Source organism: Rhinatrema bivittatum, chromosome 9 (genome assembly GCF_901001135.1).
Source record: "Rhinatrema bivittatum chromosome 9, aRhiBiv1.1, whole genome shotgun sequence".
Lineage (NCBI taxonomy): Eukaryota > Metazoa > Chordata > Amphibia > Gymnophiona > Rhinatrematidae > Rhinatrema > Rhinatrema bivittatum.
Window position 1 is genome coordinate 263,001,188 of NC_042623.1, and position 16,668 is coordinate 263,017,855.

At 44.5% G+C, this 16,668-nt stretch overlaps 1 protein-coding gene across 5 annotated transcripts in view; it reads right to left on the minus strand.

The window, feature by feature from the left end:
- NMD3 (NMD3 ribosome export adaptor) overlaps window positions 1-16,668 on the minus strand; it is a 99,712-nt gene that overhangs the window by 72,682 nt on the left and 10,362 nt on the right. The window contains exons 1-2 of one of the 5 annotated variants that reach the window (XM_029616566.1): window positions 14,340-14,484; window positions 3,180-3,242 (exon numbers count right to left, since the gene is read on the minus strand). The exons of 1 other annotated variant lie outside the window; for it this stretch is intronic. In XM_029616566.1, coding sequence (XP_029472426.1) covers window positions 3,180-3,223 — 44 coding nt within the window. In that variant the 5' untranslated portion in view covers window positions 3,224-3,242; window positions 14,340-14,484. Of the gene's footprint in view, window positions 1-3,179; window positions 3,243-13,338; window positions 13,422-13,487; window positions 13,783-14,339; window positions 14,485-16,668 lie in introns of those variants that run through there. 3 more of the 5 variants (XM_029616564.1, XM_029616565.1, XM_029616563.1) reach the window with 3 other exon arrangements.

The window sequence follows — 16,668 nt, forward strand, 5'->3', positions numbered from 1 at the left end:
TAGCCTCCGGTTCTTCCTCACCTAAAGTCTGTTCCTGGAAAGAGCCCTCCTCCTCTTTGAACCCCCCTCAGGGTTTCATTTCGGGACTCCAATCTTCCCAGACTGAAAGTGGCTTGGGTTTTTCTCCTGAAGGAGCTTATTCTGCTTATCTTTCATCTGGAGATAGGCTTGGTGCATACCCAAGATGAAAACTCAGACTCCTCCTTCCCGGGGGCTCCAGTCGCTGATGCTGCTTGCCTGGGGCTGTCCCACCCTCCGTGGCTGTGGAGGAACGCCTCGACCGCTCTGAATCTTGGTCCAAAGGGCAAAGGACAGGACACATTCCCTGACGCGTGCTGTTCAAGTGGCCCAGCCCCGCTCCTTCCTCCACCGGGGCCCACTTTTTACCGTCATAATTGCAGCAGAAAGAGCCAGCGATGCTAGGGACCCGTTAGGCCCTGCACCTGGCTCACTTCCTCCCCATGTCCACACCTGGGACAGGCAGCAATGGTTCGGGCCAGGCTGCTTCTCCGACTTTTTTTCGTTGGGAAGCCAGGAGACCAAAACAACTGGTTGCCCTGGGGAGGGAAGATCAGACCTGTGGAGGCTGTCGTCCCATGGGATCCCTACCACAGCCCAGGATCCTAAGGAAAGGCCGTTGCCCTAGGGCCCTTCTTACTGCTGGACCAGCAACGTCAGTGCTCTGCCCCATCTGCTGGAGGCAGAGACTATTGACTTCCCTCTGCTGGGCCAGCCTTTATGGTAGTGACGTCAGAGAGGAAGCTTTTGCACTCTACCCCCATCTGCTGGTGGGAGGGAGAATCCCACAGGTTAATAGTCTGGCAGGATGAAGAGGAAGTTTGAATTGTATGTGGAAGCAGATAGGCTGCCAATGAAGTACCCCAGAACAAAACATGTTGCCCCATGAAGACATGGCCAAAGAATCACTTATCCATCCTTTTCTTTCCAGATGCTATTTTTACTCCCAAGGGAGTAAAAATAACTTAGAGTAAAAAAAACTTAAAAATAACAGCAATCTCACACTTTCTATTGGAAATAGTCCTACGACATCTAAACTACTCCCATTACTTTTCCACTCAGACACATCCCGGTCTCATCATCTCGCATTATTCCTTCAACATCCACCCATTTAACTGCATTGACACATTTTAACTATCATGCTATACACATTAAGCATTTCCCACAACCATATCCCTGAACTAATTCTGCATCATTCTGAAGAATAAACATATACCCAACCACTGCAAACTTTATACTCAGATTATATCATCCTTCTCAGATCCCAGCACCTAACTTACTATGCCCAATTCATTAGGTAGCTTCAAGAGTCTCCTAGATTAAACCTACAGTCCCCCTCCCCCAAGTGCTATCCCCCACTTAAGTTATCTTTTAAGACCCATGCATGCATTCTTACTACCCCCTAGGTGATCTATTTACATACGTGAAAATCAAAATGTTCTTCCCTCCATGGTGAGACCACACCTTGAATACTGTGTGCAATTCTGGTCGCCGCATCTCAAAAAAGATATAGGTGCACTGGAGAAAGTACAGAGAAGGGCAACCAAAATGATAAAGAGGATAGTATGACTCCCCTGTGAGGAAAGACTAAAGAGGTCTGAGCTGTTCAGCTTGGAGAAGAGACGGCTGAGATCTATAAAATCATGAAAGGCCTTGAAAGAATAAATATCAATCGGTTATTTACTCTTTCAAATAATACAAGGACTAGAGGGCACTCCATGAAGTTAGCAAGTAACACATTTAAAACAAATCGAAGACTGTTTTATGTTCCTTCCAACAGTATAGGTGCCCATACCTTGTTTTGGTTTTTTTCAAGCTTTCCAATCATTAAGAATATCTCAATATACAAATAAGAAAATTACCCCTGGCCTCGGGACAGAAAGATCTCCATAACTGTCAGTGGCTCATTGCCATCCATTCCCTCTGAAATCCCCAAATTGTTCGCCTGACTCCATAAGAACAAAAGATATGCCATACTGGGTCAGACCAAGAGTACATCAAGCCCAGTATCCTGCCTCCAACAGTGGCCAATCCAAGTCACAAGTACCTGGCAAGTACCCAAACATTAAACAGATCCCATGCTACTAATGCCAGCAACAAGCAGAGGCCATTCCCTATTGATTAATAGCAGTTTGACTTCTCCTCCAGAACTTATACAAATCTTTTTTAAACCCAGCTACACTAGCTGCCTTAACCACATCCTCTGGCAACGAATTCCAGAGCTAAATTGTGCGTTGAGTGAAAAAGAACTTTCTCCAATTAGTTTTAAATGTGCCCCATGCTAACTTCATGGAGTGCTCCCTAGTCCTTGTATTATCCGAAATAGTAAATAACTTTCACATTTATCCATTCAAGTCCTTTCATGATTTTGTACACCTCTATCGTATCCACCCCCCTCAGCCATCTCTTCTCCAAGCTGAACAGCCCTAATCTCTTTAATCTTTCCTCATAGGGGAGTTGTTCCATGCCCCTTCTCTGTATTTGTTTCTATTATTTGCATTTTTGAAGACCCTTTTCTGTTCAGCAAGTCCTATACCAGTATCATACTGTCTTCCAGCAAAGAAGCCCCTTTCTCCAATTCAGCCACTCTCTTTTGAAAGGAAGCTACCTCCATTTAAATTTCTTTACTTGCAACATGATTATCACTGGTACACGCAGGGACTGCAGCTCCTTCAGGATCACAGTAAAGGAGTTTTCTGTTGCCTTGCCAGCTGCCATTTCTGCGAGACAGACGACCCTTTTTGTACCTTTTGACTCCATACGATACCACAAAAGCCACTTCTGTATTGCCCGATTTACCACTGGGCATGACTGGTAGTTTTACTTGTTTTCAGCTTGCTGCTCGGAAAGCAGATCTCTCACACGTCCATCTGGCAGCAAGCTGTCCAGCATCCCCCTGCTCCTGCCAGCACACACTCATCGTTCATAAATTAGGCTCATCCCATTTTTCAATGAAACCAAGATTTCAATTTGCTCCAAAGTTAACCGCAGAGAAATGTGAAAGCAGCCACCTCAGAGGTGGATGGTACGAGAGCTCCCTCAGGACAAAGCCTTGCTCACATTTAAGAAAATGGGCAAGATTATACCAAACTTACAAATTAATTTGCAGGGATTCCTTCAGTTTCCATCTTAATCTTATCAGAAAAAAGGAAATCACTTACATGTTCCCCTGGCTACTAGTGGCAGGTTCTTTCATGTATTCCATACTTCCTATACAACTGGTTCTAGGAGACAGAATGAACATGGAAAGTCAGTCTGCATGTAGGATTAATATAATAAAGCCAATGAAAAGTATACTGCCAACTATTCTATTCAGCATTGCTACTTTGCTGCTGCTAGTATATGGGGGTCACTCCTCTTCAAACTGACCTGTCAGAATAGGCCCACCATAAACAGTGAATGTTATGGCCACACCCACATACTCCCACCTGTCTATCAAAATAAACCCTGCCCCTTTGCAGTTTGTCCCACCCTTTTTTTTTTTTTTTTTTTTTTTTTTTAACTACATCACTGGAAGTAGTGCACTGCTGTCCCAGAAGCAGTTGGTATTCCTTCCAGGTTAAATGTGAAGAAGCAGAGACAAGTCTGAGCAAGTGCTTAAACTGTGACTGACCCTAGAAAGTGCAGGAAATCAAGATACATTTAAAAACGTGACTTATATTAATCTGGACTTTTTTTTGTTTTGGGGCTGAATGAGTCCTTTAAAGATTATAGCGGCATATCCAGAGGGAGAAGTGAGTGTGATCACTCTCGGGGGCGAGTGTGCTCGGGGCTCTGTATAGATTATAGAGCATGATTTGAGAGCCCCAAACTTTCTGAAACATTTCTATGAACCTTCTTAATCCCTGTTGCTAAAGCTTCAGGTTTCCTAATCATGAAACCAGCTGTGACATCAATACAATATAGCTCCAGTAGACCACAACTTACTGTAAAAAAAAAAAAAAAAAATTACAAAAGATGACACTATTACAACATGGTCTCCATAATCCAGCACTTCCCAGAAAAATTGTAAGAATTTAAAACAAAACACTCATAACTCAACCTAACCATGAGAAATATTCAGGAAAAATCAACATGATTCAAGCATCCCCGTCCCTTTAATACTACCCCCGGACATCTCTCTGCCTACTCTGCAATCATCTTTTAAAGGGGACCATGCACAAAAATAACCCACTCAGTCTAGTCACATCTTAACTTGTGTTGCTCTGGCTCCTGCACTCCTGGAGTGATAGGTGAGTCACATTTCTAAACTTGCTCCTGGCAGCATCAGATTTGACCCCAAAGAAATGCCAAGGGCTTCCAGGTCATCATTTTTGGTGATGCGGCAAAAAAAATTGGGCTGGCTCAGAACTGAAGGTTCATTTTGGCAGGCGTGTGCAGCCTGCCTGGAAGTGGGCCCTGGAGCCAACAGAGGATACAGAAAAGCAATGCAATTGTAACAGGCACCGTGTGCTGGATTAACAAAACCTTATCAGTGATTACGCAAACTAGTTAGTACGTTCTTTTTTTTTTATTTTGGCCTGCTACCTCCTTTCAGCTCAATCAGAAGCAGTGCCAGGCCCCATGAGCCTTTATTTGCAGCTACGCAGGTTTTTTTTCCCCCCTATTTAAAATAGCCCTGCCCACTCTTCCCGATGCCATGAACCACGCAGCAGGGCTCTCCTTCCAGAATCCCATCATGAGCCCTAAGTCTGGCTACCATGGATCCCCCCCCCGATTCACTCCACCGGCCTAGGGGCCGGGAACGTTGCCTCTGCAGCGTCCCCAGCCCCAGTCAAGCGTATAAAACATGGCGTGGGAATTGCACTGAACGGCAGGGCGCAGCATGGGAAATAGGTTTTCCCGAAGATCGCCTAACACTTTCTTGTGCCAAGCTTTACATTATTTATTTTATTTAAAAATATTTCTATACCGTCTTTACAAACAGTGTTTAATCAAAACGGTTTACAAATATCAAATAAAAATAAAGATAAAACTAATAAAACTAAAAGTAAGGATTACTTAAAGATAACTTAGTTGTAGAAGATATAAAAATTACAAAAATTATTCATTAATATAAAATAAAATTAAAATAAAATAGGTAATTTAAACAAATCAGTAAATAAGTGAAAGAATCGGAATCAGGTGCCAAAATTGGGAATATGATGCATTATTTGGTGGGTGGTCCAGGACAGCCCCTCTGCTGTCCTGGACCTGGGGAGCTGTTTGTATATTCTCGTTCTGGTGGCCTCTGAGGTTCACAGAGCTTCGCGCCGTGAAGCTGGAAGTCCATGGTGAGAGAGGAGGGCCTGCAGCAGTGACAGAAGACAGCGATCCCCGCGTGGCTCCCCCTCGCCAGCCTATCACCGCCACACAACCCTGGAAATAGTGACAGCTCGCCAGTGGAAGGGGGAGGAGGAGGGCTCATGCTGCGCTACTGACTTCCCTTTGGCTGCATAGGGCTGCCTTCACACCACACCTCTACCTCCTTCCGTCGGCCCGTTTCGGCAAGGACGCCAACCCTTCTCCCTTTTTGATGCCCAGCCTGGATCACTCCACGGCAGCTTCAGCTGTCACTGCTGGCGGCACTGAACGAGCCGCTGTCTCTTACGATGCCAGCTGCCTACCCCTGCACTAGGCAGTATTGTAACATAGCGTGGTCCGGCAATGTAATTTAATAAGCCTACTAAAAGGTAAAGCGCAGGAGAGTTTACAGTGAATTGTTTATAAAAACAAGGAGAATGGTTTGCATTCATTCTTTAATAAGAGCGATAGAATCCTGGAATACACACTTTCTAACATTTACTTTTGAGTTTCTATACATAACATTTTTAACCAAACTTGCACGGATCACGCTGTGAAGTTTTACCGACAGGCAGAGCCTAATCTTTGTTCCCTTTCTGACTGAATAATCATTTGCTTGGTTTGTCCTTTCTGCGGTTTATAAATACGGCTGCTAGTTTTGCTGCCATGAACGCTGCCGCTGACTCCAGGCCCCTTTAAAGGCGCAGCAGCGTCCCAGACAACGGCCATCAATGCACGTCAGAAAATACTTTTAAACCTCCGATTACATGGAGGCTGCAGTGGCAGCCACAAACGGAGGAACAGGGCTGGCATATTCAAGTCAGCCGAGGAGTTGTCTGGCTGGAGGTAACAACGGGCTTGCTGGTGTCTGGGAGGCGGAGGGTGGTTGATTAGCGGGAGGGGGGCATTGAGGGGTGGGGGAGAGACTAGTGGAGGATTGAGACCAGTGTGAACGAGAAGCAAGAGGTGTAGAGAGATGGAGGGGGGCACTCTCCGTCCTCAGCCCCCCCCTTTGCTCCTGAAAGACAAGGCAGCTCTCAGCTACTGTGAATTCTGGCTTCATGGCTCTTATCAAGTGAAAAAAAACATACGGTTACTCTTTTAAGTCTGGTATATGAATTTAATCCCCACCGAACCTCTTACTTAATCCAACACTAAAACAGCCTGTAATTTATTTTTAAAAAAATTTAAAAAACCCTCTGAGGGGGAATGCATCAGCCATGAACAGCAGCTCAGGAGCGAATGGCCTGACGTCCTGAATTTTAAGTGATGGATATTTTTTATTTATTTTGTTATAAAATCTGTGTTTTTCATCTTTCTAAACCACCCAAAGGGGATCGCAACATAAAACAAATGCTTACAAATACAAAAACGTAATCATATTTAGGGAGAGCCGGTAAGAAGCCTGGACATCAGCCCCACTGCACTTGGGGGACCCACCCTGATGAAGCACCGCCCCGACTGCGATCCTAGCATCATGCAGCAGCACACAGAACATGCCCTTTAGCCCCTATTTTTCTGTGTTGTTCCTCTCTGGATTTGTTGGCAATATTTCAATGGGCAAGAAGAGGAAAGGATCCCTGAAGTCAGTAGCATCCATGTCACAGGTAACCCCCTACTCTTCTCTCTATTGACTTTGGATGCTTTCCATTCCTCTAGTTAAGTTTGGGTTCAGAGGAATTTGGAGCCCCGGTCATCAGGAGACCTTGGTCTCTGAGCCCTGAAGGCCCTATACCACCTTTGGCTCCAAGTGGTGCTGTGTCGCAATCAGAACCTTGGGCCTAAGACTGGCCCATCTTCTCTTTTCTTGGGTGGGAGGGTCCCCAAGGCAGACACCAGAATCTGTGTCATCTAGTAAGAAATTACTCCTTACCTGATAATGTCCTTTTCTTTAGGACAGTCAGATGAATCCAGAACAATGGGTTATGCACCTCTACCAGCAGATGGAGACAGAGCAAACTGACATCACAGTATATTCACACTCCTGCAGTGACATCAGCCTGCCAGTACTCCCTTCAAAAGCCACCTTGGACAGACTAGCAAAACTTGATTAAAAACAGATAACCATTTCAATACTCAGCCAACTTGAAACACTGAGCTCAGACAAGAATGCAATAACACTAGTCTAGGAACTGTAACAATAATCCCTGTAACACATAGCCACGGAGAAAGACCATAATGCAATCATTTGGCAGCCAAGGGAGGGAAGCTGGATTCATCTGACAATCCTAAAGAAAAGGAAATTATCAGGTAAGTAATAATTTCTCATTTCTTAGCATCCAGTCAGATCAATCCAGAACAAGTGAGATGTACCCAAGCTACTCCCGAATAGGGCGGGAGCCTGCCCACGGTCCAATCAAAACCACACGCGCAAAGGCTGCGTCCTCCCAGGCCTGCACATCCAGATGATAATACCTGCAAAAAAGTGTGTAATGAGGACCACGCTGCAGCTCAGCAAATGACGGGAGACAACAAATTTCACTTCAGCCCATGACACTGCCTGAACTCTACTGGAATGAGCCCTGACCTGACTAGATAGCGGCTTCCCAGCCTCAACATATGCAGCCGTGACTACCTCCTTAATTCCAGCGAGCTATGGTAGCCCATGAGGCCGGCTCTACCTGCCTAGTACCGCTGTGAAGCATAAACAGGCGATCCATCTTCCGAAAAGGCTTGGTAACCTCCAGATACCTGACAATTTGGCCGATACAGTAAAATTCGTGGGAGAGCCGGCACTCCAAGGCGAGCGCCCGTTCTCCCAACACGCGCCCAGGCCACTCTCCTGGGTGCGCGATCCAGTAATCAAATGAGGGCCCGCAGTAAAAGGAGGCGCTAGGGACACTATCGCGTCCCTAGCGCCTCCTTTTTGACAGGAGCGGCGGCTGTCATGAGATTTGACAGCCGACGCTCAATTTTACCGGCGTCGGTTCTCAAACCTGCTGACAGCCACGGGTTCAGAAAATGGATGCCGGCAAAATTGAGCGTCCGTCTTTCAATCCGCAGGCCACCGGCTGATTTAACATTTTATTTTATTTTTTTTTTAATTTTGGGGCCTCCGACTTAATATCGCTATGATATTAAGTCGGAGGGTGTACAGAAAAGCAGTTTTTTTCTACTTTTCTGTACACTTTCCTGGTGCCGGCAGAAATTAACACCAAATGTGCGGCCAAACGCGGGCCAAAGGTGCGCTCCGCCAAAGCGCACTGTACTATATAGGCCTGAATATGTCTCTTGACATCCAAGGATCACAACAGACGATCCTCCTCTCTCTCTCTGTCCAGAGACGGCAGGGAGATGGACTAATTCAAGTGAAACTCAGTGACCGCCTTCAGTAGTAAAGAAGGAACAGTATGCAGCTGTACCGCCCCTGGAAGACAAAGCCTGTAGTTCGGAAACCCTATGCACGGAACAAATTGCACAAGAAACACCGTTTTCAAAGTCAGTAACCGCAAGGTCAAGTTACACATCGGTCTAAACGTAGGGTCTGCCAAGAAATCCAATACCAAATTAAAGACTCCATAAGGGCACCGGAAACCACAAAGGAGGACAAAGATATTTCACTCCTTTCCAGGAAACGGGCCACATCCGGATGAGCTGACAAGGATCCACCATTCACCTGACCTCTGAAACAGGCGAGAGCCATTATTTGTAACCTTTACAGAATTAAGGACCAAGCCTTTATTCAAGCCATCCTGCAAAAATTCCAAAATGAGTGGGATCTTGACTGAACAAGGAAGAGTACACAGGCCTCAAACACTTGCCAAACCTGCACATAGGCTCTTAGCAAGGTGGAAATCACTGCCGCAGAGTATCCACGTTTCATCATGTGAACCCTTTCAAGGGTCATGCCATAAGTCAGTTGGACCGTTAGATGATCAAGGGTTAAAGGGGCACTTAGAGAAGATAAGGCCATCGCGGAAAGATTAAATAATTTCTTTGCTTCGGTGTTTAAAGAGGTTAGGACTTTTCAGCTTGGAGAAGAGACGACTGAGGGGGGATATGATAGAGGTGTTTAAAATCATGAGAGGTCTAGAATGGGTAGATGTGAATCGGTTATTTACTCTTTCGGATAGTAGAAAGACTAGGGGACACTCCATGAAGTTAGCATGGGGCACATTTAAAACTAATCGGAGAAAGTTCTTTTTTACTCAACGCACAATTAAACTCTGGAATTTGTTGCCAGAGGATGTGGTTAGTGCAGTTAGTATAGCTGTGTTTAAAAAAGGATTGGATAAGTTCTTGGAGGAGAAGTCCATTACCTGCTATTAATTAAGTTGACTTGGAAAATAGCCACTGCTATTACTAGCAATGGTAACATGGAATAGACTTAGTTTTTGGGTACTTGCCAGGTTCTTATGGCCTGGATTGGCCACTGTTGGAAACAGGATGCTGGGCTTGATGGACCCTTGGTCTGACCCAGTATGGCATGTTCTTATGTTCTTAAGACAAAACAGAGTCGGATCTTCGCGAATAATAGGACCCTGCTGTAACAGATCCCTGTGCACCAGAAGTTGAAGTGGCGATTCAATCAGAAGCCACCGCAGATCTTGGGCCAATCTAGAGCAACCAAGAGCACCATCCCTCTGTGACACTTGACCCTTTGGACTAATCTGCCCAACATGGGCCATGGAGGAAAAATGTATAGTAACTTGTCTTCCGCTCAGGAGGCCCCCCCAAGCTGGCCAAAAGTTCCTTTTGGGTCGAACGGAGGGTCCCCCGGAGCGATCGCGCGGGGAATCACGTGACGTCAGCGCCACGTCGGAGTGACGCGGCGTCACTCCGACGTGGCGCTGACGTCACGTGCTCCTCGCAAAGGAGTTCAGAAATGGCAGAAATGGCGTCCTGACTCCTCGCTGGACCACCAGGGAGTTGTGGTAAGTCTTTGGGGGGGGGGGGGGATTAAGGAAGGTGAGGGGTTTAAATTTTTATTTTGGATCAACAATCGTGATTCTTTTCTCTAGGCTGAATATGGAACACAATACTATTTAAATTGCTGCAAGTGGGAAAGTGAATCAAACCATCAACAAAACTACCTGTAGCCTTTAGATATACTGAAGGAAAAGAAAAAGCGAGGCACAAAAACCTTTATAAAAAAAAAATTGCCAAAGACAAAATGTGGAAATGATGCAATGTTTGGAGTGCTGATCATATGACCAAACTTGACATTTTCTGCGCGATCTCTCCGGGGGGCGTCCTGACCCCGCTGGACCACCAGGGAGTTTTGGTAAGTCTTGGGGGGGGGGGGGGGGGGGGGATTAAGGAGGGTGAGGGGTTTAAATTTTTATTTGTACATATGGACATAGACTCAACTTATGGAATTCTCCATATGTCCATATTGACCGCAAATGGGACCCCCTTTCGACTTATGGACTTATGAACTTAAAAGTTTGCTCTGCACATCCCTAGTATGTATACTGTAACATCAGTTTGCTCAGTCTCCATCTGCTGGTAGAGGTGCACAACCCATTTCTTCTGGATTCATCTGACAGGATGCTAAGAACACCAGCTACTGTTAGTTTGGATATCCTTTGGACCACAATCACTAACTTAGAATCAGTATTGCCCTCAAAAATACTTTCTGGTTTGGGATCTGTAGGTAATACCTCAACTCAGGTTAATGAACACTCTCTTCAACTTTCTAAGCACAAGGGCCAATTGGAATTTATTAAAACTATTTCTGACATTAATATTTCCTTAATTCAACAGAAGAAATTGCTTTCTAGGAAAATTGAAAATGTAGGCAATCATTTAAGATGATTTAATTTATGTTTTTTTGAAATTTCCATGTTGTTCTTTAATGCCCCCCTTTGGAAATGCTGAGAGAGTTTTATTTAGACTTCCTCAGGGTATCCAAGGAGGTAATAACAGATGTTGTTAAAGCATACATTCCTCCTGCTAAAGTGCAGAAGGCTTCAGTGAATTTAACTGATAATAGTAATGCTCAAGATTCTTTTGATTTAACTGCTTTTCTTGAAATTTTCCATACACCTGTTCAAAACAGGAATACCCCATTGGTTATATATGCTTGAGAATGTGATAGTCAATGGACTTTATGGCTTTTTTTTTTTTTTTTTTTAATGTAAGAGTTTTTTGAAACGATTTCCATCTTTTCCGATGTATAGTCAAGGGGACCCAAGTTTAGAGGAAGTATTTTCTATCCTTAAAACAGAGGACTTTGGCCTTAGGGGCTACCTTTCAGTTGAGGTTTCCCTGCAAGTGGCAAGGATCTAGTTATTTTTTTTTTTATTATTATTATTTTGCTCAACTGGAAGATAATAAATCTGCTGATTTTAGCAGTACATAATTAATGTGAGTGGTCTTAGAGAGAAGGAATGTCTATGTATTCGTTTCCTCTCTGTAAGCCTCCCCTATATGGTATTTTATGCAGCATTTTTCCTATGATCTATTGTATTATGTTTCCTCATATTTTTCCTTAATTGCAATCACTAGAATATGTTTTCAGGTTAGCTTGAATTGAAATTTGAAATGCAATAAATTAAAAAAAAAAAAATTATTTAGGAAGACCAAATATTCAGATCTTGGGCAGAGGAAGCTTCTTGGTACAATATGAAATTTAGAGAACAAACAATGGATGTATAATTCCATAATAGAATTCCTAGGGATAATGACTACACACTCATCAGCTCCTGGTCCCCCGGACCGCCCCAGTATAACTACTGAACTACCAAACTCTGAACTACTGAACTACTATCAACTCTTGAAACGGCTTCGTCCTCTACTTTTCTTTCACGATTTTCGGACTATACTTCAATCACTCATCTTTTCTGGGCTTGACTACTGTAATTCTCTTTATATAGGTCTCCCAGATAACACACTTCACTCACTTCAACTGATCCAAAACGCAGCAGCACGTATCTTAACAAACTCTTCCATAAAAAAAATCACATCACTCCGATACTTCAATCATTACATTGGTTACAAATTAAATACAGAATACAATTCAAGATCCTGTCCATTATACACTCTCTCATCTACACTCCTAATTCAATTACCCTATGTTCCATTCTCCGGATTTACAAACCCACCAGACATCTAAGATCACTGGACAAAAACCTCTTAGACATCCCATCACCACGACAGGCCTGTCTTGACATCACCAGAAAAAGATCATTCTCTGTCATTGGACCAATCTTATGGAACTCATTACTAGACTCTTTAAGATCCATATCCAACTCCAAACACTTCAAAAAATCCCTAAAAACACATTTATTTCAATCTGCTTTCCATATATCACACACTAAATAACATAACTACTTCTCCATCACACAGGGCACAACATTATTATATATTGATTTATTTTTTATGTAAACTATTCATTGTTTTAGATTTTTATTTTTATTATATATTTTTGTAATTTTGAGCTTTTATAATTTGATAATCTTTATGTTCTTTTAAATTTAAATCTTTATTTACATTTGTTTTTTTATTTAGTTATGTAAACCGTTTTGATTAAACACTGTTTGTAAAGACGGTATACAAACACTTTTAAATAAATAAATAAATAAATAAATAAATGGGAATAAATGGCATAAACAGATGCCACCAGTGCTGTCTGTAGGCTAGGAGATTTCACCAGATATAGTATAGGAAACCCGCACTCGGTCTTCACTGACCTGATAAAAGAGTCTATATCTGGAAAGCTAATCACATATACATTGAATGAGTTAGTCCAATAACAAGCTATCACATACAACTTGTTTTGTTGATCCTTATTGCTAAATATTAAAGGAGATTAACACAGCAAACAATATTTTGCAGCAAAAAAAACAAAACAGAAAGCAGTATGTTAAGAATGTAAATGTCATTTTATCATCTATATTATTGAACAGATATCTTATGTCAAGTGATCACAATACCACCCTAAATTTAAACTTTTCAAATATAAAAGTGCCACTTATAACCAATTTGTTGCCATTTATTTCTTTTAAACACCCACGCAGTTTTCCAGTTTTAGGCACAAGTAACCAGTGAGAGAACTGCTTTACCCATCCCACAAAAAGAAAATGTGCTCCCGACCTCCGCAATCCTCAGTATTGCTTCCAAATGTAGATAAAGGAGAGTGACCGGGACCGTGTCCGTCCTGTCCCGCAACTCCCTACAGGGTAGAGCAAGGGATCAGGGGCGCTTCTTAAGAGGAAGGAGCCCCGCTAAGTTTCCGAGATTACCTTGCAAAAACAAAACCCAGGATCGTGGAAGACGCGCGAGACCGCGGAAGCGAAGCCGGCGAGTCCCAAGCAGAGAAAACGTCACTTCAGCAAGCACGTGGCAGCTCCTCAGCAGGCAGCCCGAGCGCTTCCGGACTGGGGCCTGGCTTAGGACCCAGAACTGGGCTGTCCCTGTCAGTGCCTGCTCGAGGCGGCGTCCTGTGAACGCTGTTAAACGTTCCCGGGTCTGATGCCTGATCTGGGTTTGGTGAGTATCGTAGAGACGTAGCCGTTCCACTGCCCCCTGTTGAGAGCGGAGCTCAGTGGAGGCGGGGAAGGCGAGTTGGGAGCGGAGAGGCGGGGCTGGCCCGGCGGGTGGCCCCTGGCTAGAAAAAGTGGAAACAGGGCGGGTGCAACCCCCCTTTTCTGCCAGGCACCGCGGGCCGGCCCGGTTTCGGAATCGCAGGGCTGGGAGGCAGGAGCTTCATTGGAAACATTGTAGCTTTTTGGCAGGCACCGCTTCGGCTGAGTAAAGGGGTTTGGCTGCTCAGACCACGTTTCTGGCAAGCATTGCAGTCAGTGGCAGAGGAAGCTTAGTACTCGGGTGGGGAGGGGGCGTTCGGACTGGAGGCCCCCACTGTAGGAGGCAGATGGCTCAGGGGTGAGGTCGATTTGGGCAGAGAACCTATTTAGGCAGGGGAGGTTGAGGCGATATAAAAAAAAACCAAAACAAAACTCACAACAAAAGACGACGATGGGAGAGAGACCTGGGCCTGCCCCCCCCCCCCCCCCTTTTTTCCCAGCGCGAGACACAGCAGTGGTTTAGAACCCATGGGTTTCTTTTTTTTGTTTTTAATTTTCTTCTCCTCTTACCTCTGTCCTGGTAGCGTGGGGAGGGAGCCACCTAGAGCCCTCCAATTTTCGGCTGCTGGAGCTAGGATGGGTGCAGAACTTACTGCTGGGGGAATGCAGAATTTGCGCTGAATTCCCCCTTCCCGCAGATTTCCTCTCTCGCCTCACAGATTTCCTCCCTCGTCGCCCTTCCCGCAGATTTACACCGTCGCCTTGCCGATTTCCTCCCTCCAAAACCGGAAGTGCATGGACAGGGGGCATCTCAGCATGGCAGAAAATAGCAGAGGAGACCCTGGCACGCCGCGAGCGGAGCGCGTCCCGCAGCACACGGGACGCGCTCCGTTCGCGGCAAAGATGAAGGCCTGGCGCGCCGTTCGCAGCAAAAAGGGAAGGTCTCTGTGTGCAATCCCTGGAAAAATTCTACACATGAAAATGTAGAAGGATCCATGCCAAAACCAGAAGGCACCTGAGGCGTACCCATTGAGCTACCTTCCCCTGCTGACGAACCAGTTAGGGGAGTTCCAATATCAGATGCCCCACCTGACGTGTCTTTACCCAGACCTACATTCGGCTGGGAAGAACCAGTGAAATCAGAGGAAGACAATTCTCCTTGAGCCTTCAAACAGAGCTGGCACAAGGTAGCGAGCTCTCCAGGCTGAGATGCCCGAATATTACAGGCAGCGCAAAGGAAAAGGCACTTAGGTTTTTTAGATATAGGCCCCATTAGGCCGACAGTACGCTAAGCGGCAACTGAAGGTGAGTGTCCAGCTGTTTCTTTTTTTAGGCGTCCAAAATCTAGCTAGGCATCCAATACTTAGGCGTCCCTAAGGATAAGTGCCACAAAAAAACTTAAGCGCACAGCAAACGCCCAACCTGTGCACTAAGGTGCCACTTAACTTGGATGCACAACAGAGGCCCTACTAGGTGTCCAAAAACTGAATGCCCAACCTGGATGCACAGCTGGACTCACAAACTGAACTGACAATCCTGAAGAGGGCAGCCTAACACATAGACCAAGCGTGTGAAAAGCCGTTGAGGCCTTCCATGCGGTGCACAGCGAAAAGGTCTTAGAGCAGAGGCTGGTCAACCTGCCAGGCTGCCCATAGAGCAGGATGAACATCGGAATGGCGCACTGAGCACGGAGACCGGGGGGAAGGAGGAAGCCCTACACCAAAAACTTTCCTTCTCTATCTCTATGTGTGTGTATATATATATATATATATATATATATATTTTTTTTTTTTTTTTTTTTGAATTAAACTTACCTGAGCTAAGCCTTACCTGGCTGAGAACAAAGATGGTCTCCGGCTGCAGGGGGAGAGGGCATATGCCGTCACCACTGCACTCTGCTTCCTGCAACCGCCTCCTTGGTCCATGCCAGCTGAAAAAACAGCTACTGGACCAAGGCACTCATCTGAGGGACCATGGAAATCGCCTCAGGAATTCTCAGCAGGGGGAAGGACCATCTGTTATCACCGCAGGAGAGTGGGGCTATTAATTTTCCTTATTTCTCCTTTTCAATTTGAAACAATTCCCAGTGAGGAGATGCACTTCTATCATCTGCTGGAGACAGAGAATACTGGCAGGCTGATTTCACTGCAAGGGGTGTGTGTATACTGTAACATCAGTTTGCTCAGTCTCCATCTGCTGGTAGAGGTGCACAACCCATTTCTTCTGGATTCATCTGACAGGATGCTAAGAACACCAGCTACTGTTAGTTTCGATATCCTTTGGACCACAATCACTAACTTAGAATCAGCATTGCCCTCAAAAATACTTTCTGGTTTGGGATCTGTAGGTAATACTTCAACTCAGGTTAATGAACACTCTCTTCAACTTTCTAAGCACAAGGGCCAATTGGAATTTATTAAAACTATTTCTGACATTAATATTTCCTTAATTCAACAGAATAAATTGCTTTCTAGGAAAATTGAAAACGTAGGCAATCATTTAAGATGATTTAATTTGTTTTTTTGAAATTTCCATGTTCTTTAATGCCCCCCTTTGGAAATGCTGAGAGTTTTATTTAGACTTCCTCAGGGTATCCAAGGAGGTAATAACAGATGTTGTTAAAGCATACATTCCTCCTGCTAAAGTGCAGAAGGCTTCAGTGAATTTATCTGATAATAGTAATGCTCAAGATTCTTTTGATTTAACTGCTTTTCTTGAAAATTTCCATACACCTGTTCAAAACAGGAATACCCCATTGGTTATATATGCTTGAGAATGTGATAGTCAATGGACCTTATGGCTTTTTTTTTTTTTTTTAATGTAAGAGTCTTTTTTGAAACGATTTCCATCTTTTCCGATGTATAGTCAAGGGGGGACCCAAGTTTAGAGGAAGTATTTT